Raw genomic sequence first — 27,152 nt, 5'->3', positions numbered from 1 at the left:
CAAATATTAATTACATGGTATATCTAAGCATAGAATTCATAATTTCCAAAGTAGAAAACAAAAATAAAATGAAAGCGGGGGAAAAAAAACGTTAATTTAAAAGAGTGGAGGAAAAAGAGAATAGGAAATCTGCATAAATAGAAAGCACAAAATAAGAAATCAAAAGTAAATGTAGTTATTATCAGTGAAATCATATAAACACAAATACTCTTATAACAAAAATTCTGATTACAAACTGCATTTTTTAAAAGGTGGATTTAAAATGCCCAACAATATTCTTCCCAAGAGACATATCTTAAATAGAAGACCAAAATAGGCTTAATGCAAAGTATGGAAAATGATATTCCAGGCAATCACTATCCACTAGGGCTCTTGAAAACTATGTTATTAACAGGTAAACAGAATGTTAAGGCAGACAGTCTTATTGGATCTTAGGATCACTACATAATGATAGAAGGGTCAATTTGTCAGGATGTTACAGCTTCTATATATATCCTCAAAAATATAGCATCAGGATAGAAAACAAGGACTTCTCGGGGGTGTCCAGTGGTTAAGACTCTGTGCTTTCACTGCACGGTACAAGGGTTCGATCCCTGGTCAGTGGACTAAGATCCTGCATGATGTAGTAACGCCAAAAAAAATAAAAAGAACTCACAAGATATATACATATAATTTTTTTAAAAAAACTGTATAAAACAAAAAATGACAGAAATACAAGGATAAATAAATTCACCATCAAACTGGGGAAGGCATTCACACATCTCTCACTAATTAGTAGATATATCAGAAACAAAAATCAACATTTGAATTATATAGATTCTTTTCAAAGCACAGGTAGACTTTTACAGTCAATAAACTCTGCAGATAAGTAGATTAAAAAATTATTTTAGATGTTGATAAACCCAAGGTTAAAGAAAAAAGTAGAACAGGACAAGGAAGAACAAGAGTGTTCATGGAGGAATGAACTATTGGGGCTGATTAAGAGGGGAAGGAGAGGATGTGAGGAGAAGGTACAGGCAGCAGAACACAAAGGACCTCATAGGCCATTGTGAGGACTTTGACTTTTGCTCTGAGTGGAAGGGAAATCCTCAGCATACTGAGCTCAATGCAGTGACGTCATCTGACTCGTGATTTTGAAAGACTCCCTGGCTGCTAAATTGAAAATAGACCACAGGGAAGCAAGGGTTGTAAGACAGACTGTGAATATAAGCTCTAACTTTCCTATAATGGACTCACAAAAGAAGTCGGTGGAGGATAAGCGAAAAGGAAACAGAAAAGCAAACCCTTCTGGCCATGGAGAGGGAAGGAACTGAGAATGAAATTCCAGATAAGATTGCTATGTTCCATGGGATGTGATTCTTCATTGTGAACCCATAAAGTTTTAGGTAAAGCCAAAAGATTTTTTTAAATGCTCCTAGAATTAGCACACAATTACACGAGGTCCATCTGAGTAGTTCAGGCTGTTCAAGTACTCAGTCTCAAATAGAAGCTTAATTGGGTTTTCCCCAGAAACCTGTCTTTTCAAAGTCAATGAATCATCTTGTCCCTTCTTTCCTTAGTAAAAGATACAGCATGTTCCATTTTCCTCATCTAAGATACTAAGACGTTGAAAGTATTTGTGCTTTAAAACATCCTAGACAATATAAGTATGATTTCAATTATGTAGGTTATTTCTCATAAATAAGAGCAGTAGCCATCAAACAGTACTCAATAAGAGTTTATTTATTTAAAGAAAATGCTGAGTATCTTCTGTGTCTCAGAGCCATATGCAACAATACTAGAGAATTTATTAGGGGAACGTTGTCCTAACATTTAGTAATCTCAATCTGGTGACAGAGTCATTGGCTCGTGGGCTGTAACAAAGAGATTATTCAGGGATAGGATGCAGGAGAGCAGGCTGAAGGCAGAACTTCAGGGAACAACTTGATGTTTATGTCCCTTGATTATAAAGACTATGATATCATTTATATTATACATTATAGTATATGTTTAGATATTTATGCACATTGGGAAGATAATATTATTTTATATTTGCCAACTCTCTGTATTTCACTTGCAGAAAGGAATATATGCTTTTCTTGCAAAATAATTAAATCAATCTGCACACATTTTTTCTGCATCTAAACAACTGCATATACGGTAGCGGTCCTTCCTCCGAGATAATGAGGCTCCAGGAGTCACCTGGAAATGAGCAAAACAATTCCTTCATTTGGGCAGCTGTGCTCAGGTGCAGAGATCACCAGGAAGCAGAAAATCCAGACATTAGTCTGGCTTTGCTGCTGACCTTGGGCAAGCGAGTCTCAATTTCATCATTTGTAAAATATTAAGCCCATAGGCTCTTTATGAGGAATAAATAATACATATGAAAAGGTTGTATAACCATAGGTCACATTAGAGCTTACAGGGCATACATTTATTTCTCACACCACTCATTCATTCATTCATTTAAAAATGAATATTTAATTTCTACTATGCTCTGCAAATTGTGCTCAATCCTCAGGAATGATACAACTTCTGTCCTCAAGGAATTTTAGTGGAGATCAGAGTGCTAAGATGTATGTGGAGGATCCTATAATAGGACAGAGAGACAGAAGATAGTTGGGGATGTGGTCGAAATCATAGAACATTTTCAAGAGGAGAGATGATTCTGTATTCCAGATGGATTTAGTATTCTCATTCAATAAATGTTGACTGAAAATCATGAAACTCAAATGCTAACACAAGTGTTTTCCTCAATCTTTGAAATCAAAGTATGTAGGAGAAGGAAAGAAAGAATGGAGAAAAAATCAGACTGGGTTTATAAATATGTATTGGGCTTCTCAAGTGGCTCAGTAATAAGGAATCACCTGCCAATGCAGGAGATGCTGGTTCCATCCCTGGTCCAAGAAGATCCCTAGGAAATGGCAAGGAAATGGCAACCCACTCCGGTGTTCTTGGAAAGCAAGAAGATCAAACCAGTCAATCCTGAAAGAGATCAACCCTGAATATTCATTGGAAGGGCTTAAGCTCCAATACTTTAGCCACCGGATGAGAAGAGCTGACTCACTAGAAAAGACCTTGATGCTGGGAAAGACTTGAGGGCAGAAGGGAAAAGGAGCAACAGAGGATGAGATGGTTGGATGGCATCACTGACTCAATGGACATGAGTTTGAGCAAACTCCTGGAGATGGTGAAGGTCAGGGACGCCTGGTGTGCTGCAGTCCATGGGGTCACGAAGAGTCTGATATGACTAAGTAACTGAGCAACAACCAGTATTCTTACCTGGGAAATCCCATAGACAGAGGAGCCTGGCAAGCCACAGTCCGTGGAGCCTGAAAGTCACATGACTTAGCGACTGAATAACAACATCAACAAATAAATATGTATTGTGTTAATTTCTAAATAGTAGGTAAATATATTATATCTCTTTATTTTACCTTATTCAAAATATATATCTTGAATAGTTTCCATTTGCTCATAAATTTTAAAAATGATGGAGAGTTCAGATATGTTGCTGTCCAGTCACTCAGCTGTCTCTGACTTTTTGCAACACACACCAGGCTTTCCTGTCCTTCACTATCTCCCAGAGTTTGCTCAAAATCATATCCACTGAGTCAGAGATGCATTCCAACCATTTCATTCTCTGTCACCCTCTTCTCCTGCCCTCAATCTTTCCCAGCATCAGGATCTTTTCCAATAAGTTGGCTCTTCACATCAGGTCCCACTATACTGGAGATTCAGCTTCAAAATCAATCCTTCCAATGAATATTAAGGTTTGATTTCTGTTAGGACTGACTAATTTGATCTCCTTGTAGTCCAACGGACTCTGAAGAGTCTTCTCCAGCACCACAATTCGAAAGCATCAATTCTTTAGAACTCAGCCTTCTTAAATTTGGTAATATATCAGAGCTCAGTCGGTAAGGAATCTGCCTGCAATGCAGGAGACCTGGGTTCAATTCCTGGGTTGGGGAGATCCCCTGGAAAAGGAAATGGCAACCCACTCCAGTATTCTCACCTCAAGAATCCCACGGACATAGGAGCATGGCAGGCCTGGAGAATCCCATGGACAGAAGAGCTTGGCAGGCTACAGTCCATGGGGTCGCAAGAGTCAAACACAACTTAGCAACTAAACCATCACCATTATTACCTTAGCAGTAATAATCTTATTAAAGCACCTAGCATTTTTTCCTGTATTTTTTAGCATCAGTTTTATCTTTGCATAATTATGTTGATCCAAAACTAGAACTTCTTCAAAAATTCTCACCATTTTTTATTTTTTTATTTGTAAAACACTTTCAACATTTATTTATTTATTTATTACTTCCCAGCATTACTTTTATTTTTTTTTCCATTTAATTTTATTAGTTGGAGGCTAATTACTTTACAGTACTGTAGTGGTTTTTGCCATACATTGACATGAATCAGCCATGGATTTACATGTATTCCCCATCCCGATCCCCTCTCCCGCCTCCCTCCCCATCCCATCCCCCTGGGTCTTCCCAGTGCACCAGCCGTGAGCACTTGTCTCATGCATCCAACCTGGGCTGGTGATCTGTTTCACCCTTAATAGTATACTTGTTTCAATGCTGTTCTCTCAGAACATCCCACCCTCGCCTTCTCCCACAGAGTCTAAAAGTCTGTTCTGTACATCTGTGTCTCTTTTTCTGTTTTGCATATAGGATTATCGTTACCATCTTTTTAAATTCCATATATATGCATTAGTATACTGTATTGGTCTTTATCTTTCTGGCTTACTTCACTCTGTATAATGGGCTTCATTTTCATCTGTCTCACTAGAACTGATTCAAATGAATTCTTTTTAATGGCTGAGTAATATTCCATAGTGTATATGTGCCACAGCTTCCTTATCCATTCATCTGCTGATGAATGCACAAATCACAGCAAGATCCTCTATGACCCACCTCCCAGAATATTGGAAATAAAAGCAAAAATAAACAAATGGGATCTAATGAAACTTAAAAGCTTTTGCACAACAAAGAAAACTATAAGCAAGGTGAAAAGACAACCCTCAGAAAGGGAGAAAATAATAGCAAATGAAGAAACAGACAAAGGATTAATCTCAAAAATATACAAGCAACTCCTGCAGCTCAATTCCAGAAAAATAAATGACCCAATAAAAAAATGGGCCAAAGATCTAAACAGACATTTCTCCAAAGAAGACATACAGATGGCTAACAAACACATGAAAAGATGCTCAACATCACTCATCATCAGAGAAATGCAAATCAAAACCTCAGTGAGGTATCATTACACACCAGTCAGAATGGCTGCTATCCAAAAGTCTACAAGCAATAAATGCTGGAGAGGGTGTGGAGAAAAGGGAACCCTCTTACACTGTTGGTGGGAATGCAAACTAGTACAGCCACTATGGAGAACAGTGTGGAGATTCCTTAAAAAACTGGAAATAGAACTGCCATATGACCCAGCAATCCCACTCCTGGACATACACACTGAGGAAACCAGATCTGAAAGAGACACGTGCACCCCAATGTTCATCGCAGCACTGTTTATAATAGCCAGGACATGGAAGCAACCTAGATGCCCATCAGCTCACCATTTTTTAAATTTATACAGTTTTTCTACATTGCCAGCTCTGTTTTTGCTATTAACAATAGAGTATGCATCTTTTGGATATTTTAGATGTGTTGATTTATTTCTTATTACGCCTTCTTTACATTTTTTTCCATCTTTGAATGTCATTAATTTTTATAGGCAAATGTTTTATTAATTCAACCAATTAATTTCTGTAGCTTTAAAGGACTTATTTTCTGAGTAACTCTGATTTTAGTGAACTTAACCTTTGTGTGTGTGTGTGTGTGAGAGAGAGAGAGAGAGATTTCAGCAGTGAACATATCCTAAATATTTCATGTAACAATTATTTCTGTAAGGAGCTTCACAATGAGGGAAGATTGTTATTCCACATATCAATTCAATTTGTTAGTAAAATATCTTCATAGCAGACTTCTGATACAGTATTACTTTGTGTGTAAGTAAAAAGTGCAAAGATTTTTTTTTAATAGGTGGAAAATAAATCAGTTCAAATCTAGAACTTTGTGAACAGGATGCTTTCTGAATTTATGAAGAGCTGGATTTTTATTCCCATTGCTATGCATGCTCTTAATAATTTCATAGATTTTCAATGGAACAATTGTTTGCTACAAGCTCTATAGAGAGAATTATATACCATTCACATTCCAATTTTGATGTATTGTTTGGACGCCTAAGGCTTTCCAGGTGGTGCTAGTACTAAAAAACCCACCTGCTAAAGCAGGAGGTGTAACGGACTCAGGTTTGATCTCTGGGGTGGGAAGATCCCCTGGAGGAGGAACTGGCACCCCATTCCAGATTTCTTGCCTGGAGAATCCCATGGACAGAGGAGCCTGGAGGGCTACAGTACATAGGGTTGCAAAGAGTTGGACACAACTGAAGTGACTTTGCACATTTCAGTTTTGATTTGTTGTTTAGAAAGGGTAGAATCTACATTTTCAAGAAGTCCATATGATTGCCAGCTATTTTTAATTCAATTTTCTAGAAAAGAGGTGAAAAGCAATACTATTGTATGTATGTGTTAGTCGCTCAGTCATTTCCGACTCTGCAAACCCGTGGACTGTAGCCCACCAGGCTCCTCTGTCCGTGGAATTCTCCAGGCAAGAATACTGGAGTGGGTTGCCATTTCCTTCTCTAGGGGATCTTCCCAACCCATTGATTGAACCTGGATCTCCTGCATTGCAGGCGGATACTTTACCATCCGAACTACTAGGGAAGCCACACTATTATATTTGTCATTCCCTAAATGTTGTTGTTGGTCAGTCACAAAGTCATGTCCAACTCTTTGCCACTCCATGGACTTCAGGATTCTCTGTCCTTCACTATCTCCTGGAATTTGCTCAAACTCATGTCCATTGAGTTGGCGATGCCAATCAACCATATCATCCTCTATTTCCCCCTTCTGCTCCTAAGCTCAGTCGTTCCCAGCATCAGACTTTTCCAGCTCTTCTCATCGCATGACCAAAGTATTGGAGCTTTAGCTTCAGGATCAGATCGTCCAAATAATATTCAGAGTTGATTTCCTTAGCATTCACTGGTTTTATCTCCTTGCTGTCCAGGGGACTCAAGAATCTTTACTAGGTTTGCAATTCAAAAGCATCAATCCTTTGGTGATCAGCCTTCTTTATGGTCCAACTCTCAATCCATTGCTGACTACTGGAAAAAACCATAGTTTTGACTACATGGACCTTTGTCAGCAAAATGATGTCTCTGCTTTTTAATATGCTGTCTAGGTTTGTTACAGCTTTTTTTCCAAGGAGCAAGCATCTTTTAATTTTGTAATTGCAGTCACCATCTGCAGTGATTTTTGAGTCCAGGAAAATAATATCTTTGACTGTTTCCACTTTTTCCCCATCTATTTGCCATGAAGTGACGGAACTGGATCACTGAGCATCTAAGCATCTGAATGCGGATTTCCAAAAAATAGCAAGGAGAGATAAGAAAGCCTTCCTCAGCAATCAATGCAAAGAAATAGAGGAAAACAATAGAATGGGAAAGACTAGAGATCTCCTCAAGAAAATTAGTGATAACAAGGGAACATTTCATGCAAAGATGGGCTCAATAAAGGACAGAAATGGTATGGACCTAACAAAAGCAGAAGATATTAAGAAAGGTGGCAAGAATACACAGAAGAACAACACAAAAAAAGATCTTCACGACCCAGATAATCGCAATGGTGTGATCACTCACCTACAGCCAGACATCCTCGAATGCGAAGTCAAGTGGGCCTTAGGAAGGATCACTACGAATAAAGCTAGTTGAGGTGATGGAATTCCAGTTGAGCTAGTTCAAATCCTGAAAGATGATGCTGTGAAAGTGCTGCACTCAATATGCCAGCAAATTTGGAAAACTCAGCAGTTGCCACAGGACTGGAAAAGGTCAGTTTTCATTCCAATCCCAAAGAAAGGCAATGCCAAAGAATGCTCAAACTACTGCACAATTGGACTCATCTCACATGCTAGTAAAGTAATGCTCAAAATTCTACAAGCCAAGCTTCAGCAATACGTGAACCGTGAACTTCCAGATGTTCAAGCTGGATTTAGAAAAGGCAGAGGAACCAGAGATCAAATTGCCAACATCCGCTGGATCATCGAAAAAGCAAGGGAGTTCAAGAAACATCTATTTCTGCTTTATTGACTATGCCAAAGCCTTTGACTGTGTGGGTCATGATAAACTGTGGAATATTCTGAGAGAGATGAGAACACCAGACTGCCTGACATGGCTCTTGAGAAACCTGTATGCAGGTCAGGAAGCAACAGTTGGAACTGGACATGGAAAAGGAGTATGTCAAGGCTGGTTCCAAATAGGAAAAGGAGTATGTCAAGGCTGTATATTGTCAACCTGCTTATTTAACATATGAAGAGTACATCATGAGAAATGATGGGCTGGATGAAGCACAAGCTAGAATCAAGATTGCTGGGAGAAATATCAATAACCTCAGATATGCAGATGACACCACCCTTATGGCAGAAAGTGAAGAGGAACTAAAGAGCCTCTTGATGTAGTGAAAGAAGAGAGTGAAAAAGTTGGTTTAAAGCTCAACATTCAGAAAACTAAGATCATGGCATCTGGCCCCATCACTTCATGGCAAATAGATGGGGAAACAATGGACACAGTGGCTGACTTTATTTTCTTGGGCTCCAAAATCACTGCAGATGGTGACTGCAGCCATGAAATTAAATGACGCTTACTCCTTGGAAGGAAAGTTATGACCAACCTAGACAGCATATTAAAAAGCAGAGACATTACTTTGTCAACAAAAGTCCTTCTAGTCAAGGCTATGGTTTTTCCAGTGGTCGTGTATGGACGTGAGACTTGGACTGTGAAGATAGCTGAGCACCTATGAATTGATGCTTTCGAACTGTGTTGTTGGAGAAGACTCTTGAAAGTCCGCTGGACTGCAAGGAGATCCAACCAGTCCATCCTAAAGGAAATCAGTACTGAGTATTCATTGGAAGAATTAATATTGAAGCTGAAACTCCAATACTGTGGCCACCTGATGTGAATAACTGACTCATTTGAAAAGACCCTGATGCTGGGAAAGATTGAGGGCAGGAGGAAAAAGGGACGACAGAGGATGAAATGGTTGGATGGCATCATGAACTCAGTGGACATGAGTTTGGGTGAACTCTGCTAGTTGGTGATGGACAGGGAGGCCTGGCCTGCTGCGGTTCATGGGGTCGCAAAGAGTTAGACACGGCTGAGTGACTGAACTGAACTGATGGACTGGATGTCATGATCATCATCTTTTTGAGTTTTAAGCCAGCTTTTTCACTCTTCTCTTTATCCTCATCAAGAGGCTCTTTAGTTCCTCTTCACTTTCAGTATTAGAGTGGCCTCATTTGCATATCTGAGGTTTCGATATTTCTTCTGACATCGATGAATGTATGACATGGCTGTATAAAGCCGGTTTCTCCTTGAGACTGTCCATGATATTTGAATGTCTGGTAAATCACCATCACTGGCTTTATAAATCACACATCTGTCTCTTTTCCAACTGAGTAGTGCTTTATCTATCTTTATATTATGTTAGGCATTTTACTCTCTACCTGAGCAGTTTAAGGGTAGTTTAAATGTGATACTTTTCACAACAATCTTTCTGTTTAACTTTGTCCAGTTTGTCCTTATTAAATATCAATTCAAAATATTTGACTGAGATAATTGGATATTGATTATTTTTGCACTGTCATTTGGAGTTCAAATTGGATCTTGATAAATACTTGAGACTTTTGAATGGCTACTTTATTCTTAATATGTGTTCATAGTTCTAGTTTGGCTCCAGTTTGGTTTGGAGTGCTAAATTCAGACTCCACTTTCCATAAAAAGAAAATCAACAGCTCAGAGATAAAGCAAGAAGACTTTCCAGTGCCTTTTTATTAATAACTCTTTCCTCTTTTTTCTTAAATTCACAGCGAACAAAGGATTTCTGAAAAGCTGAGTGGTCACCTGACCTTAGAACTTTGTACGGATGGATGGTTACAACATGCTGCTACCTTATTATTCTCTTTCCCTGGACAGAATAGACTACCAATCATTATTTTCAAAAATCCTATAGCAATATTTTTCTTTCTTTTTCTATATGCAGAGGCATAAGTTCATTTTCATGTTTTAAATTCTTATTACTTTTATTTTATTTTACCATGAATTATTTCTATTTAGTTTTTAGACTTAATAGAAGCCCTAGTTAAAGTGACAGTAACTGATAAATATTCTGTATTTTAAGATTTAGTGAACATCTACAACTCAGTAAGAAAACTACTTTTTGGGACACTAAACATTAGAAAAAAGAAAAGATTGACAACCTTTTCTATGCATTGTGAGATGAAGATTATAGTTTGGGAGTCAAAGGACCTGAGTTCAAGTCCTTCCTCTGGCCCTCTTGTGTTGCCTTGCATATGTTACTTAGTTGCTTAGACTTCCTGTTGTCTCATCTGTAAATAGTAATGCACTGCTATCTACTTCAGAATTGTGGAGAAAATGAAACAAATTATATGACAGTATTTTGACAAATGTAATGTGTTATGGCAAAGCCCTCAAGTGGTCTAGAATCTATATGAGTAAAGGATCCAAACATTGAAATGAAGAATAATACTAGCTGGAAAATCTTTGGTTATACTTCCAAACATTTAGTAGATATCATAGAGAAGACTCAGAATGCAAGAACTGAGTATATTTGAAGTGGTTGGATTTGTTTTTGAGTGTAATCAGAAATTAAAAATAGATCTTCAAGGATGGGTAAAATTTGGAATGAAAGTGGAGAATATTCCAAATGTTTCTGCCAGGATAGAGCAGACTTCATCTATCCATTGAATCATTTATTAAATACTTATGGCCTATTGACCATAGTCTAGGCCCTGGAAGGAATATCATGAAAGATGGAGTAGCTATGGAAAGAAAAAGATGTTTGACTGGTATCACATGGTAGACACTTTAAACTTACTGACATGGCAAGCCTGACTCTGTTGCTTTGGCCACTCTTCTCATTTTTGATAGTACCTGTCCTAACTGCAGTCTTCTCACCAGACCTCACCTTACCTCTGAACCAGTAGAATGACCTCACTGAACTCCCATTTCCTACATCTTCAAGTATACATATTTTTATTTACAAGGGTTCCCAAAGCCAGTATTAGAACTAGTATAAGGCTGTTTTAGAAGCACTTTTTGTTGTTGTTCAGTCCCTCCATCATGTCTGACTCTTTGCAACCCCATGGACTGCAGCACGCCAGACTTCTCTGTCCTTCACCATCTCCTAGAGCTTGCTCAAACTCATGTCCATTGAGTTCGTGATGCCATCGAACCATCTCGTCCTCTGTTGTCCTCTTCTCCTGCCTTCAATCTTTCCCAGCATCAGTGTCTTTTCTAATGAGTCAGCTCTTCCCATCAGGTGCCAAAGTATTGGAGCTTCAGCTTCAACATCAGTCCTTCCAATGAATATTCAGGACTGATTTCCTTTAGGATGGACTGGTTGGATCTCCTTGCTGTGCAAGGGACTCTCAGGAGTCTTCCCCAACACAGTTCAAAAGCATCAATTATTCGACACTCAGTCTTCTTTATAAGTCCAACTCTCACATTCAAACATGACTACTAGAAAAATCATAGCTTTGACCATATAAACCTTTGTGGGCAAAGTAATGTCTCTGCTTTTTCGTGTGCTGTCTCGGTTTGTCATAGATTTTCTTTCAAGGAGCAAGCATCTTTTAATTTCTTGGCTGCAGTCATTATCTGCAGTGATTTTGGAGCCCAAGAAAAGAAAGCCTGTTACTGTTTCCACTGTTACCCCATCTATTTGCCATGAAGTGATGGGACCAGATGCTGTGATCTTCGGTTTGTGAATGTTGAGCTTTTTCACTCTCCTCTTTCACCTTCATCAAGAGGCTCTTTAGTTCCTTTTCACCTTCTGCCATAAGGGTGGTGTCATCTGCATATCTGAGATTATTGATATTTCCTCTGGAAAACTTGATTCCAGTTTGTGCTTCATCCAGCCTGGCATTTTGCATGATGTACTCTGCATATAAGTTGAATAAGCAAAGTGACAATATACAACCTTCATGTACTCACTTAATTAATGTTAAAAAAATATATATCTACCTGTACCTGACCCCAACTTATTGAATGGAAATCTTTAGTACTGAAAATGGGGGAATCTGTATTATATAAAGTTGCTCAGATAATTTCGTGACCTATGTTTTGGAGACACTGCCAAGAGAGTTGTGGACATGGTTGCTCATGACCTCTGATTGCTTTTTCATGCTGTTTGATATCAGTCTGGCTGCCCCTATTTCTTCCCAGCAGTTGACATGTAGGCTTCACTTTCCAGAGCTCTTCAGTGAGTTGTTAGAGCATCTGTCTTGCCTGTGGTCATCACACTTAGTCTCTTCTTGCTGGCACTGTTAACACACTCCCACTGGTGACATGCCAAGCTTGAGAGTAGCTAGAATAGCATCTTTGCTGTGTCCTGGCAGTGCTCCCAGGCTTCATTCTTGGTCATTTTGTCTGACCATTTAATGCACACTGTAGATCATAGATGATGCTGGTCATCTGGTAGAAGAGTTCAAGTAGCCAGAAGTATAATCTCAAGAGGATGGAAATCTCACAGTTATATTAGCTCTGGCATGAACATTGCTGTGTAACACATTTAATTTGATTCAAAGTATATTTCCCACTGGGTATAATAACACTTAGCATCTGACAACTTTTAATGCTATTTTAATTTATATTCATCTGTTACTGTGTTGTATATATAGTTTATAGTGAGTTTCCTTGACCCCAGTTATCTTTTTCTTGGTTCTAAAAATTTAAAATATCACAAATGAAAGCAAGCATTTCTAAAATAACTAATTGATTAAAAAAATCAACATGTTAATTAGCAGATGAACATTTTTACATTGTGTAATATTATATTTTACATTGTATAATAGTATATTTACATATAATATATATTTTTTATATATGAGTATGCATGAGTGTGTGCTAAGTCACTTCAGTCGTGTCCAACTCTTTGCTACTCCATGGACTATAGATTGCCAGGCTCCTCTCTCCATGGGATTCTCTAGTCAAGAATATTGGAGTGGGTTGCCATGCCCTCCTCCAGGGAATGCTCCCAACCCAGGGATCAAACCCATGTCTCTTGTGTCTCCTGCATTGGGAGGAGGGTTCTTTACCATTAACGCTACCTGGGAAGCACCAAAATAACTATCTTTCCCTGAAATATTTCTTTAAGAGACAGAATGGAAGTTTAACCCAAGCAGTCCAATTCCAGAACCTGGGCTCATCCCATTTAAACCATACTTCTTTGATAATACTGCATAATCTCTTGCATATCTACTTGTGAGCATTCCCATAATGCAACATTTGGGCACCATGATTCTTCATGATCTTTGATGCCAATTAGCAATCATTGTAAGTGAAACTCTCCTGGAATCCTTAGCAGTACTTTCTAACATACATTCAGTTTTTCTGGCATACCCTCAAGTGTAGTTACATGGAAATCAATTAGACCCCTTTCATTTTTCATATATTCAATAGTCAGATACATAAAAAGAAAATTAATAACCCATCTAAGAGACTGGTTTACATAGATGTCCAACCAGGATAAGTTGTCATCCGTCATTAGTATAATCATGATGACTAAAAATTGATTTTTAAAATTAAATCACAATTTTGTGTAGATACTTGCATTTGTAGGTTATGTTTGTTGTAGTTTACTATCTTGAGCTTGTGAATACTAGTGGTTAATTATAAGTTCACTTGGATTGTTATATCATCATGAAAATTCATGCATTTGCTGAAACATATAATCAAAATTCTGCATTGAATTAATTCAAGAGTCAGAATCTAGAACATTTTGTATAATTTGCATGGTTTATACTGAAACTGCATAGTTGGTCCTGGAAGCTCAGACCATGCTCCTCATATATAACATTAAAGCAAATTATGTCTTAAACTCTTGAGATTTTCATTTTCTTACCTGTCATTGTATTACCATACAATGTATTATCATACAATGATAAGCTTTTTTCTCACTTGAGCTTTGAGTGAAATTGTTTCAAGCTATCACACATTGAGAAATATTTTCTTGTACTTTATATACATGGCCTGGGCATATGAGTGAACCCTCCTCCCAATGCAGGAGACACACACACACACAAAGTAGTCCTTACCTATGAATAGACTGGTTTCAGTAAGTATATTTGGAAAAGTGTTTTTTAGAACCAGTGACAGCCTCTAATAGGAATATCGTTATGTTACTGCGTGCTTGCTAAATCGCTTCAGTCATGTCCGGATGTTTGCAACCCTATGGACTGTAGCCCACTAGGCTTCTCTGTCCATGAGATTCTGCAGGCAAGAGTACTGGAGTGGGTTGCCATGCCCTCCTCCTGGGGATCTTCCTGACCTAGGGACTGAACCCAGGTTTCTGATGTCTCCTGCAATGGCAGCAGGTTCTTTACTACTAGCCCTATTATGTTACTATTCCAGTACAAAAATGTTATATACTCATATTTCATGCCATTTTACATATTGCTTTTATTGGATCATCCTTTCCCAATTTCCTCTCTAGACACTAGAAATATGTCTCTGTACTACTAACCTTAGGCAATCTTCCACTACTGTAACCCATGACAACCATGCTATTTTCAATATATGCTATCAGCCAGCACAGTGGTATTCCATTAGAATAATTATGTAGATGTTAAGAAGCTGTGTTTATATTTTCTTTTCTTTTTTTTATATTCTTTTCCTATGTAGGCCATTACAGAGTATTGAGTAGAGTTCCCTGGGTTATATAGCAGATTCTTATAAGTTTATGTTTTTATTTTCAAAATGATACATGTCACTGTTTTGTTCTGAATTTTCAAATCTTGAACACTCAATAGTTGCTTAATGTTTTCAAAATAAGTAGAATGTACAACGGTGGCACACAACTGTAAGGTTTACTAAAACCAGAAAATACTAATCACAGAGTATATTCTGTTTAATATTCCAACTCAAGTTGCATTTGGTCCATTTATTATTATTTTCTGGTTGTCAGCATTGAAAGTAACTGAGAAGTGCACTTTATATTAACCATATTTTCAAGGAGTCACAATTAATTAGAATTAGAAAATCCTTCTCAATTTAATTGGCACAGAGAAAATCAGCAAGTAAACTCTGGAAAACTGGTATTCAGAATGCTGGTGAAAGGTTCTTTCTTCCTAAAGTGTAACCTGATTTTTAATAAATGTGTTGCTTTGTAAGTAATCACTTTTTTAGTCAGTGGGTCTCTGATTTACTCAGTTTGGGTAACTATAACAAAATACCACAGACTGGGTGGCTTAAGCTACAGAGCTTTACTTCTCACAGTTTTGGAGTCTTGGAGTCTAACACAGAGGCACCAGCAGACTTGGTGCCTGGTGAGAGCTCTCTTCCTGGTTTGTAGATGACTGCCTTCTCACTGTATCCTCCTGTGCAGGGGAGGGAGCTCTAGTCTGCCTTCCTCATTTTATAAAAACACTAATCCCATTATGTGTGCCCCACCCTTATGACCTCAGATAATCCAGTTACTTCTCAAGGGTTCCACATCAAAATACTGTTACTTTAGGGGTGAGAGTTTCAGCCTGTGAAGGTGGGAGGTGGGAGGAATGGAGGAGGGTAGGGACACAAACATTCAGCCCATAAGAGTCCCTGATTGGAGAATGTGCATATGAGCTTCATCCGCATGGGTTTCTATGTTTTTAAAATTGAAATGCCTTAGAAAAGTCTAGCCCTCTCCAGTTTTTGCAGAGTCTCTGCCGCTCCCGACTGTCCTGCTCCTTGCTCAATACTCTTAAGGATGTGGTCTACTAAGCATCTCTATATACCTGAATTGTTGACTCTTGATCTAAATCATTTAATTTTTCAAAATGTATTGAGATTTTTATATTAAACTACTCTTTTAATTTCCTCCTATAGGATGGAGAACTTAATACGGGGAAGGAATCCCCCACAATATCAGAGAAGTCCTTGTAAAGAAGTTCGTGCAGCACTTCGGAAGAGGCCTGAAGAGGAGTGTAAGTATGTTTAATAGGATTAACTTTGTTCTAGATAGACTTAGGTGAGTAGCATAACAAAACTAAAATGTTAACCTTTAAGTGATCAATCAAATAATAGAGGTATTTAACAAAATACTTATTGAATCTAATTGAATTTACTGTAAAAAATATCATGTGGTACCTGGGTTTAAGCACTAAGAACATTGTTTTCTTTATTGTTTCTTGTGTACTTCAGAATGCTCTACTTATAATTTGGTTCTGTGTTCAATTGAGATTGGAAAAGGCTGCAGTTTACCACATCTTTCTTAGACATATGTACCATGAATATTGCTTCTGAAGAAGTTAAAAAAAAATTAAATTTGTTTTAAATGAACATTTTCCAGTTTCTTTTGACCACAATATTCTTTCAACCTTTAAAAAACAAAACAACAACAAACCAAGGACTCTTTGAAAACCACTGCATTAGCCTAAAGAATAAATGTCTAGTGGCAAATATAAATCCATTGATCAAAATGAAATATTTGAATTAATTGAATTTAGGAACAAATTTTGAATGAGGAGTCGTGTATTCCCTCATAAAGCCATTTTAATCCATCTTTAACTTATCAAAATATTATAATATATAGTTGCAGAGATTTTGTCTAAATGTTTCTAGTGTATAGCATTGTTGGAGATGTTTTTATCACAGTATTTGCATTTTAAGTTTATATGATGACCCATAATACTAGCTTCCCTCATGGCGTTTGCATTTGGTTATTTGCAGGGAACTAAATCACAATTTATTATGACAAAAATTTATCCGAATGATGTATTTTTGCAGGAATTTACACTGTTGTTATGGATAGAGCTAATGCAGTGGATTCATTGGCATAAACAATTTAGTAGACTTTAAGGTCATATTGGTATTTTAAATTAGTTTGAAGTACACTATTCTGGGTGAAGACCAAATATATTAAATCTGGCCTTACTCATGTCAAGCAGTGTGTTTTTGTTTTCTTTCATTTTTTTAGAAAGTCAATAGATAATCTGATTGGGTTGGCATCTATGTCATTTGATATAGTGCTTCATTTGGTGTATTTATAACTTCCAACATTATAAACAATATCCAAGTAAAACTAAAATTTGGAAATGAAGATATAGTTAATGGGGATGTTAAAACAAAAACTGTTTGTAAAAGGCAGACTTATGCATAAAACTATTGCTTCTTTATTGGGTTCACTGGGATTTCTCCTTTGTGATGGTTTAACACAATGAACTTAGTCTCTGTTATAGGTCTGCAGGTTTTATTTAGAAACTTAGAAGGGGTTTTGCGAATAAAGCTATAGTTGATTTTCTTGGAGTCACAGAGTATATTTAGTATATATAAAGTCATTTTTCAGGCCTCTTATACTGAGTTGGTTTAACTCGGAGGTTGACCAGCTACAGTCTAAATACATCCTGACACCTCTTTCTGTAATAAAATTTTATTGAAATACAGCCATCTCTGTTCATTTAGGAATTGTGTATGGCTGTTTTCCACAATAAATGAAAAGTTGAGCAGCTGTGACAGAAACTATATGGTCCACAAAGCCAAAAGTATTTACCTGATTCTTTACAGAAAAAGGTTTTAAAACCCTGGTCTAGGCCAGTGGGTCTCAAAGGGTGGTCCCCAAACTAGCAACAGCACCTGGGAATGTGCTGGTGAAACACAAATTTTAAGATCTACAACCCACATCTACTGAATCCAAACATCTGAGATTCAAGTCCTATAATCTGTGTGTTTTGAAGAAGCCCTACAGGAGATTCTGATCCAAGCTCAAACCTAGAAACCATTAGCCTAAGTCAAGTGACTGGCTGCAAGATAACATTAAATTACCATGGTTACAAAAGCCTGATAATAATAGACATATTTCAGAACTAAGTCTTATTGTTGTCTAATGTAAGGTGCATTAAAAAACTATTTGTTCTGTTATAACAAGCAAATCCTCAACAACTGGATCATGGCAGTCAGGACAAGTTTTGAAATATCACTATAGGAGCTCAACTGGATTGACTATGTTGTTGAACATGGACGGTCATAATGAGAAATGATAAACATACAAAGTAATATTCTCTGGCATTATTCCTTGTTAGTTTAATACATAGTTCTTGTTTTGTACTGCCTGCTGTTAATTCCCTAAGAAAGAATCCTCTTTTTTAGAATTAGAGCAATACAGTAGTTAATTAAGACATTAACTTTAAAGTTATACACAGGGATTTATTCTTTAATGTGACACAATATGATCAGATGCAGGACCCTGGGTATTATTTTCTTAATCTAAATGATTCAGTCTGCTTATTTGAAAAATTAGGATAATTAAAGAGTCTTCCTTGAAAGTTTGTTTGGAGAATTAAGGATGATTTATATTAAGTACCTGTTATAGAACTTGGGATGTGGCAAGTTTTCTTCTTTCTTGCTTTCTCCCTCTTCATCTATTATTGCAGTGCTTATTTTCAGCTAACCATTTGAGGATAGTAAAGCATGTTTCGATCAAAGAAATGAAAATGAAGGGAAATTAAAACTCCTATTTTTAGAAATAATAATATACAGCAAGGAACAGGTTGTAAACAAATGATACAAAGCTGGAATTCTTGCAGCAGTGTTAGATAGTAATTTGTGTTAGACGGTAATTTGTCTCACATGATTAGTCTCACACAAAGTTCTTTCCTCATAATTCTGCAAATTCAACATGGGCTCTAGATCAAGACTTACAGGTCAGCTCCTGTGGGAAGCTGCCACCTTAGAAAATCATCATAGAAAGTCAAATAATAGTGGCTTCCCTGTGCTGAGAATTGAAAGAATAGTGGAACTTGATTCTGACAATGTGTGTGTGTGCTATCTCTCAGTCGATAGGATCCTCCAAATGCAAGGAGGCCCTCTTTCATTTGGAGATTTGCAAGCAAGAGGGTTTAGCTGAATGACAGAATTTATACTACTTTCTTTTATAATCATTTACAATATTTTCAATATTAATGTTGATATTAGATCAGACATATTGCTTTTAACCAGTTATTTCATGTAAGTTATATCTAGCTATGCTGCCTTTAGCATAGTCAAGCAAATTTTCAAGAATCAAGTACAAATTTTCAAGAACCAAGTAAAAATTGACCCTTTGAAAGGTCAGACTTTTAAATATGCTCATTACTTCCCATTAAAAAACAAAAATAAAAACTTTGTCCTCAAAACCAAAGCACCATTCAGCTACAGCCCTACATTCTCCTTCTGTCCCCAGGCAAACCTCTCTAAAAGAGTCATCTATGCTCACTCCTGTTACCCTCCTCTCACTCCTCCAAATCAATGCAGTCTGGCTCCTATTCAATCACTCTGCTGAGACAGCTTTTATTCAGACCTTCCATAATCTCTTTATGATGCTGTATTAATTTTATATTGCTTTGTAATAAATTACCACAAATTTACTGTCTTAAAAAAACAGTTTATCTCAGTTTCTTTGGATCAACAATCCAGGTGGGGCTTAGCTAGGTTCTCTGCCTCAGAGTTTCACCAGGCTGAAGTTTCATCATGAACTCAGTTGGGGAAGAGGCCACTTCTAAGCTTACTTAGGCTGTTGGCAGAATTTGCTTTCTTGTGGCTCTGTGACCAAGAGTCTAGATTTTTATATGACCAAGAGTCTAGCTGAGGGCCACATTTAGGATCTAGAGATCTCCTGCAGTTCCTTGGTATATGTACATTCTCAATACGGTTGTTTACTTCATTATTTATACAAAATGTCAAAATATTCTTGTATTAACCAGTTTGGTAAAAATCATGATAATTAGTCAAGTTCTTGCCTTCATATTAGAAGTTATTGAACATGATTTAACTTCTCCCTGATGACTCAAGGACAGTTTTGTAAATGCCAGTTCCTATCTAGAATTCTATCTGGGCGTCCCTCCATATCAGGTTGTCACCTTTCACTTTTGCTGTGATTGCTCTTGCTTTTTATCTACCCCTTCTTTTGGGATTCTGTTTCCTATTTTAATGTTCTTTTTCAGAAACCATCCTTATTAAGAATTTCACACTAAGTATGTGTCCAAGGCTTGAAAACCAGTCAAGCCCTTGGATGATTTACAGTGAACAGGATAGAGAGGTAGGGAATACTAAATGCAATATAAGAAGTGGGGTACATTAATTTAAAAGATCCTAAGCCTACCCCTCTCACTGATTGGGTCTCTGGATACTTGGATTCTTTACCAAGTCTCTAGATACTTGGATTCTTTATACTTGGATACTTGGATTCTTTTCAAATTATGTTCCAGTGTTTCCAGTACAGTGTGGAAGACCTGGTGTAACTGTCATCTCACTCACTTGGTCAGGGCTCTTAGGCAGTGCAGGTGGGGGAGGGTTCATATTTGCTAAGGAAGTTTGAAGTAACCCTTTATGATGGTAGCACCGTGCTATGTAGTTATAGACCTCATACATGTGTGTAACAATGTCAGTGTGCAGAGGAAGAGTTACTATCTTTTTCCGGGCTTCTGTTTATGCTAGGAAACTTCCTAGATGCCTCTAGAAAATACTCTCTATCCTTTCATTAGCCTAAACTGGGATAAATCCCTATTCCTGTATCATCACTATACACCATAAGAATACTATGCACTCATTGGCTTAAGCCTATTACACTGGACCAATCACATTCAAGAGTTGGTTTAGTATTAAAAGTAATCCTAGATAATGTAAGGTAATGAAAGTAAGGTAATGTATTTGCCATTTGGCCTAGCATACTGGAAAAGGTAAAGTTACTCAGCATTATATCCCATACAGTTGCTTGTAGTATATATTTGTCTATGTATACATAGCTATCCCAAATTGTTTTTAGAGATGAGAATGGGAACATAGAAATAGAAGAGGTGGTACTTGGGAGATCAGGAATCTGAAAGTGAAAGTGTTAGTTGCTTAGTCCTGTCTGACTCTTTGGACCCCATGAACCGTAACCTGCCAGGCTCCTCTGTCCATAAAATTCTCTAGGCAAGAATACTGGAGTGGATAGCCATTCCCTTCTCCAGGGGATCCCTGACCCAGGGATTGAACTCAGTTTTCCTGCATTGCAGGAAAGATTCTTTACCATCTGAGCCATTAGGGAAGTCCCCAATGATATTAAAGTGACTTCCAGGCCTCTGTTTATCATGCAGAGCCCTCTTTTCCTATCTAAGCCCCATAATTTGTGGGCAGTTGTGTTTTCATTATCTTCATTTGCTCTTTTAGCTTTTCTTAAAATACAGTTTCCTTCTTGTTTGGAATGAAACCCATTTCCTCTACATCTCCCTTCCATTCTAGGGCCAGCCCTCCTTTCTGTCAAGCTTAATTATTGGCCATATTGTGTAGATGAGTCTGGGGCTTCCCCTGTGTCTCAGTGGTAAAAAATCCACCTGCAATGCAGGACCTGCAGAAGATGCAGGTTCAATTCCTGGGTCTGGAAGATCCCCTTGGAGAAGGGCATGGCAACCCACTCCAGGATTCTTGCCTGGAGAATACCATGGATAGAGGAACCTGGCAGGCTACAGTCCATAAGGTCGCAAAGAGTCAGACATGACTGAACCAACTTAGCCCGCATGTACATAGATGAGGCTATAGGATCTCAGACATGTTAAATAATTCACGCAGTATCACACAACCAGTCAGTGCCAAAGTTGGTATGCAAATGTTAAGTTTGACTTCAGAAGCTATCTTATTCCTGCTGTTCCATGTTATATGCTACACACAGTATTCTATGCCCTCATTTTAGCTCTCCAGGATTCACTTCCTGCTTAATTCTTAAAATTTTTTAAGCATAAATTATCATACAAAGAAAGGTGTATAACATGTGCATGTAGCTTAAAGAGTTAGAAACTAGCGCTCATGTATCTAAAACATCAGAGTTGCTGAATTACAGATTCCTACTCAACTCTGTTTATCTCTTTAGTTTGGCATATCCATTCTAGAAAACTAGTCTTTCCTACTTCTCATTTCTGAGGTCTTCCTTTACAGCGACCATTTCTTAAGTCCTACAACAAAGTCAAAGGGATAATGTACATGATACTCGTACTGGGGGCCTCAAAAGAAACAAATGGTCAGTGATTTCTTATTAGCTTGAAAATCTTATTATATGTTTGATTTTTTATTAATATCTTAGATTGTGACTACACAGTTGTCATAACAAAAAAACAAAGTTACATTTTTAAGTTGAATTTTATCAGCACGTCTGAAATTAATACATGTTATTCACTAATAGTTTGGGTATGATGTATTATAAAGATAAGCTACAAGGGAGATTAGATTAAATTAGATTCATAGCCTGAACATTCTTAGACTCATTAAAAAATTGAAATCAAGCTCATGCAAGTTTAGTACAAAATTGGTATATTTTAGATAACTTTTCCATTCAAGTTGGTAACAGAAATTCAGGCAAAAATATGTCTTGAATTCTTTTCTGGAATATCCACAGGTTTAAACCAGCTTTCTCAGTTATCAGCAGTTATATTTGTCCCAAGACTCTATGTAAGATATAATTTTAGAATCCACTAGCACTAATTTTATTGGCACCTCTGGCTTAGCAAACCATTCATTTGAATTAGGGCTTGAATCATCACTGAACTTATTTTAAATGAAAATTCCTTCAAGGGTAACACTAGTCAAATCTTAAGACTCTCTAACATAAAAGTGATTTTAGATCACTAATCTCAGCAAAGAATCAAATCTCGAGAGAATTTTGGATGCTCAGAAAGAAAAAGGAAAGGTCAAAAAATGGTTATATAGGTGAGGATTTTAAAAACAAATTCACTTGCTATATTTTTGCTAAGGGTTGGTTCTGTTATCTGGTGAAAGGCATTTTCACATAAAATTTCAGACCTTTCTACAACCTTCCGTTTATTTCAGTAGGAACTACCGTACTAATTTATTCCTTCTTTATGAAAGGTTCTCCTCTCCTTGGCAGATGGCAGGAAGGAACACCCTCCTATTGGTCCCTGAAACACTTTGCACAGATTAATAGTGCAGTACTTACAGCACAGTATTTTATCATTTGCTTGCATGTTTATTTCCTCTTAGTTGGGTTCTAAGTTGCTTAAGAGCAGACAGATACATCTTACTCATTTATCTACCACTAGCATTAAGCATAATATTTGATATGCAATTATACTCTAATAAAAGTTTACCCCCCAAAATTAACAAACTGTAAATGATGAAACTCGATTCATGCCACGATATTTATTGGAATCTGTGCCTGTGTATGCTAACTAGCTTCAGTTGTGTCCAAGTTTTTTGTGACCTTATGGACTGTAGCCCATCAGGTTCCTCTGTCCATGGGCATGCGCCAGGCAAGAATACTGGAATGAATTGCCATGTCCTCTCCAGGGGATCTTCCTGACCCAGGGATCAACCCACATCTCTTATGTCTCCTGCATAAGCAGGCAGATTCTTTACCACTAGCACCACCTGGGAAGCCGCTATTGGAGTTCAAAGGAATCCAATAAATAACTTCCATTTTCCAGAATAATTTTGGAACCAATTAAGGTATTGACAAGATGTCAGGAAGTTAGAGATCAAGCATCAATTTCATTACTTTTAAAAGCTGGATAGGAGGACATAGCTGAGATGTTTGACAACAATTGACTTCTCACTAAAAATGCATACTTAACCCACTCAGCCACAGCAGTTCAGAAAAACCATGGGCCTGCTCATGTGGGGAATTCCTTCTACAAAATGTATAGCATTGAGAAACAGATCAGTGTACCTTGTCTTCCCTAATGCAGGTTCACCTCAAAGAAAGATGGAGGAAGGGGCTGGCCTACACATGTCAAATTCTTCAAAATTTACAAAGAAGGTAAATCACTGCATTTCCTAGTAAGAGTTAGGAAAGAGATAAGAGGTCTATAGTGTTGGAAAAATCTCTCTACACAGAAAATAAGTGAGTGGAGAAACAGCTCCACTTGCAATGTTGCTTATAATTTTTATGTCTTAAGCTACAGAGCTTAAATATTAAGCCCTTAGACAACTAGAGGGGAATTAATTAAGGCAATCTCTCCCAGATATAAACTACTATTCTTTCATGAACTCTTCTGGTATCATTTGGGGCAGAGAGGTGAAGCAGTGTAGATTTAACTTCAAGACCACTGTAAACAAAAGTCTTAACACTTCATGTTCTACTTATTATCCAAATAATGCTCTACATGATTAGCAAGGTTTCTGCAATATGACTAAACTATATTCATTTATCCAACAAATATCTACTGTTTGGGGGGCCATCTGCGCCTCTCTCCCTGTTCTGGGTATTTGTGACACGCAGTGAGAAAAAATTTAAAAATCAAAAAAGACAAACATTTCTAGCCTCAACAAAGTTATGCTCTTGTCGGGGAAAACAGACATTAAACAAAATAAGTAGGTTATAATCCATAGAAGGTGATTCATATTGTGGAACAAAGAGCAAAGTCAAGGGCACTTTTTGTGGGATTTGAGGGCACTTTTAAGTGGGAAGACCAGAATATGTAGAACGTCACAAATAAAGTGATGAAGGAGTTAGCCACACCAATTTACAAATTTTAAATTCTATGACTCCTGCATTTAAATTTAACTGGAAGAACCCTCCTATCCAGAGGTTAATTTTGGCATCATGCACAGTCGGGCGTAAGTGAGTGACTAACACTTTAAACTTTCACTTTTTTCCCCATGCAATATTTTCAAGCCTTTAAAAATTGTTGCCTTTTTGAGTGGCAGATACGGGCGGAATATGAGTCTGACTAACGGCATGGTTTCCACAAAGTCTGATGAGCAAGTGTCTTAGCCCTGGAACCTCGGGCCCTTTGCCACATGCACTGCTATGGAATCGCTTGTTGCTTGGCGCTCAGTCATGTCTGACTTAGGATTCAATGGACTGCAGCCTGACAGGATCCTCTGTCCATGGGATTCTCCAGGCAAGAATACTGGAGTGGGTACCCATTTCCTTCTCCAGGGGATCTTCCTGACTCAGGGATTGAACCAAGGTCTCCTGCTTTGCAGGCAGATTCTTTACCATTTGAAGCACCAGGAAGACCATGGAATTGCTTAGACCTTTATAACTGCTGTCATTGTCATCTGTTTCATCTGGATAATTAACCACAGCACATTCCCGGCCTAAATCAACTGTTGTTTCTTCAGAAATGTGTGCCTCTAGGGACTTAATGTGGAGTAGGCAATGGCACCCCACTCCAGTACTCTTGCCTGGAAAATCCCATGGACAGAGGAGCCTGGTGGGCTGCAGTCCATGGGGTCGCTAAGAGTCAGACACGACTGAGCAACTTCACTTTCACTTTTCACTTTCATGCATTGGAGAAGGAAATGGCAACCCACTCCAGTGTTCTTGCCTGGAGAATCCCAGGGATGGGGGAGCCTGGTGGGCTGCGGTCTATGGGGTCACACAGAGTCAGACACGACTGAAGCCACTTAGCAGTAGCAGCAGCAGCAGCAGGGACTTAATGAGGCTAAGTGTCTGTTCTTTCAAGAAACTTTCTTTTTTCAACATTGGATTGTTCCGGGAAGGCCTTGAGTAGAATCTCTATATTATCGTTTTCACAGAAGTTAAGTAGGCATGTAGTGTTTCATCTCTTTCTGTTGTTCTACTGATTTTAGGTTAATGTTGCCAGACAGAATACAAGACACCCAGATAAATTTGGATGAATATACACAACAAATACATTTTTATATCTTATTTAACATTTACATTTAAAATTAAAATATTATTCTTTATCTGAAACTCAGATAAGGGTGTTTGGATTCTACAGAAAAACAGAAACAATAGCATGCATATATATGTGTGTGTGTGTGTGTATGTGTGTGTGTGTGTATTTTAAAGGAATTGGCTCACCTAATTATTTTGGCTGGCAAGTTCAAAACCTGCAGGCTAAAGAACCAAGAAGAAACTGATATGTAAATCTAAAAGTCCATCTGTTAGCATAATTCCTTCTTTCTTTGGAAAAGTCAGACTTTTTCTAGAAATAACTTCAACTAACTGGATGAGGCTCACACTCATATGGCTTCCCAGGCGGTGCCAGAGGTAAGGAATCTGCCTGCCAGTGCAGAGGACACAAGAGACACAGATTCAATCCCTGGGTCGGGAATATGTGGGGAGTAGGAGACGACAATCCACTCTAGTATTCTTGCCTGGAAAGTTCCATGGACAGAAGAGTCTGGCACACCACAGTCCATGGGTCGCAAAGAGTTGGACGTGACTGAGTGCGCATGTCGCACACACACACACACACACACACTCATTATGGAGGGTAATTGGTTTTACTCAAATTCTACTAATTTAATATCAATCTTATCCAAAAACACCCTCACAGAAGCCTCCAGAATAATGTCTGACCACATATTTAGGCTTTGTGGCCCAATCAGTTTGACCTGGAAAATCAACCTGGAAAATCAAAAGTGTCTTTTATTTCTAAATCTGGCAACTCTATTTCAGGGGTCTGAACTGAGTTTCTAAGACTTTAAATTGTTCCCATGTTGATCTATTTCTTTCTTTAATAATGTAAAACTGTAACTATTTCCTAGTACTTTGGTTTTTAGGTTTTCACCGCTTTTGGACTCAAATATATTTTTTGTAATATATTTTCCTAAACTTCGTCTCATGAGGTCTTCTATATGAGAGCTACTAAATCAATAAATTCCAAGTCTTTCAAAAGAATTCACTATTCAAGGAAATCATATTTATCCTCACTTGTCTGGGTTGGATAATCACGCAGAGGGAGAAATTTCCCATGAAATCAGGATCAATCCATCTCTTATTGTTCTGCATGCCTTTTCCTGTAATATGTCTCCTTTGAAAAGAAGTGAAAGTGAAAGTCGCTCAGTCACATCCGACTCTTTGCGACCCCATGGACTGTAGTCTGCTAGGCTCCTCTGTCCATGGCATTCTCCAGGCAAGAATACTGGAGTGGGTAGCCGTTCCCTTCTCCAGGGGATGTTCCCAACCCAGGGATTGAACCCAGATCTCCCTCATTGAAGAAGGGTTCTTTACAGTCTGAGCTACCAGGGAAGCCCTGGATCTTCCTTTAAACAGATAACCGTATAAATTTCTGGAGTCTTTCCTTAGGACAAGATAGTGCCTGTACCCTCACCTATAATGATTT

The 27,152-nt window shown here is 37.8% G+C and overlaps 1 protein-coding gene across 4 annotated transcripts in view; it reads left to right on the top strand.

Annotated features, from left to right (window-relative positions):
- LRRC7 (leucine rich repeat containing 7) overlaps nucleotides 1-27,152 on the top strand; it is a 575,718-nt gene that overhangs the window by 101,164 nt on the left and 447,402 nt on the right. For all 4 annotated transcript variants that reach the window (XM_043877735.1, XM_043877734.1, XM_043877736.1 and 1 more), the window contains exon 2: nucleotides 15,976-16,073. In XM_043877735.1, the coding sequence (XP_043733670.1) occupies nucleotides 15,976-16,073 (98 nt within the window). The remainder of the gene's footprint in view (nucleotides 1-15,975; nucleotides 16,074-27,152) is intronic.

The sequence above is a fragment of the Cervus elaphus genome, chromosome 20 (genome assembly GCF_910594005.1).
Source record: "Cervus elaphus chromosome 20, mCerEla1.1, whole genome shotgun sequence".
Classification (NCBI taxonomy): domain Eukaryota; kingdom Metazoa; phylum Chordata; class Mammalia; order Artiodactyla; family Cervidae; genus Cervus; species Cervus elaphus.
This window is presented reverse-complemented; position numbering and strand designations above follow the sequence as displayed.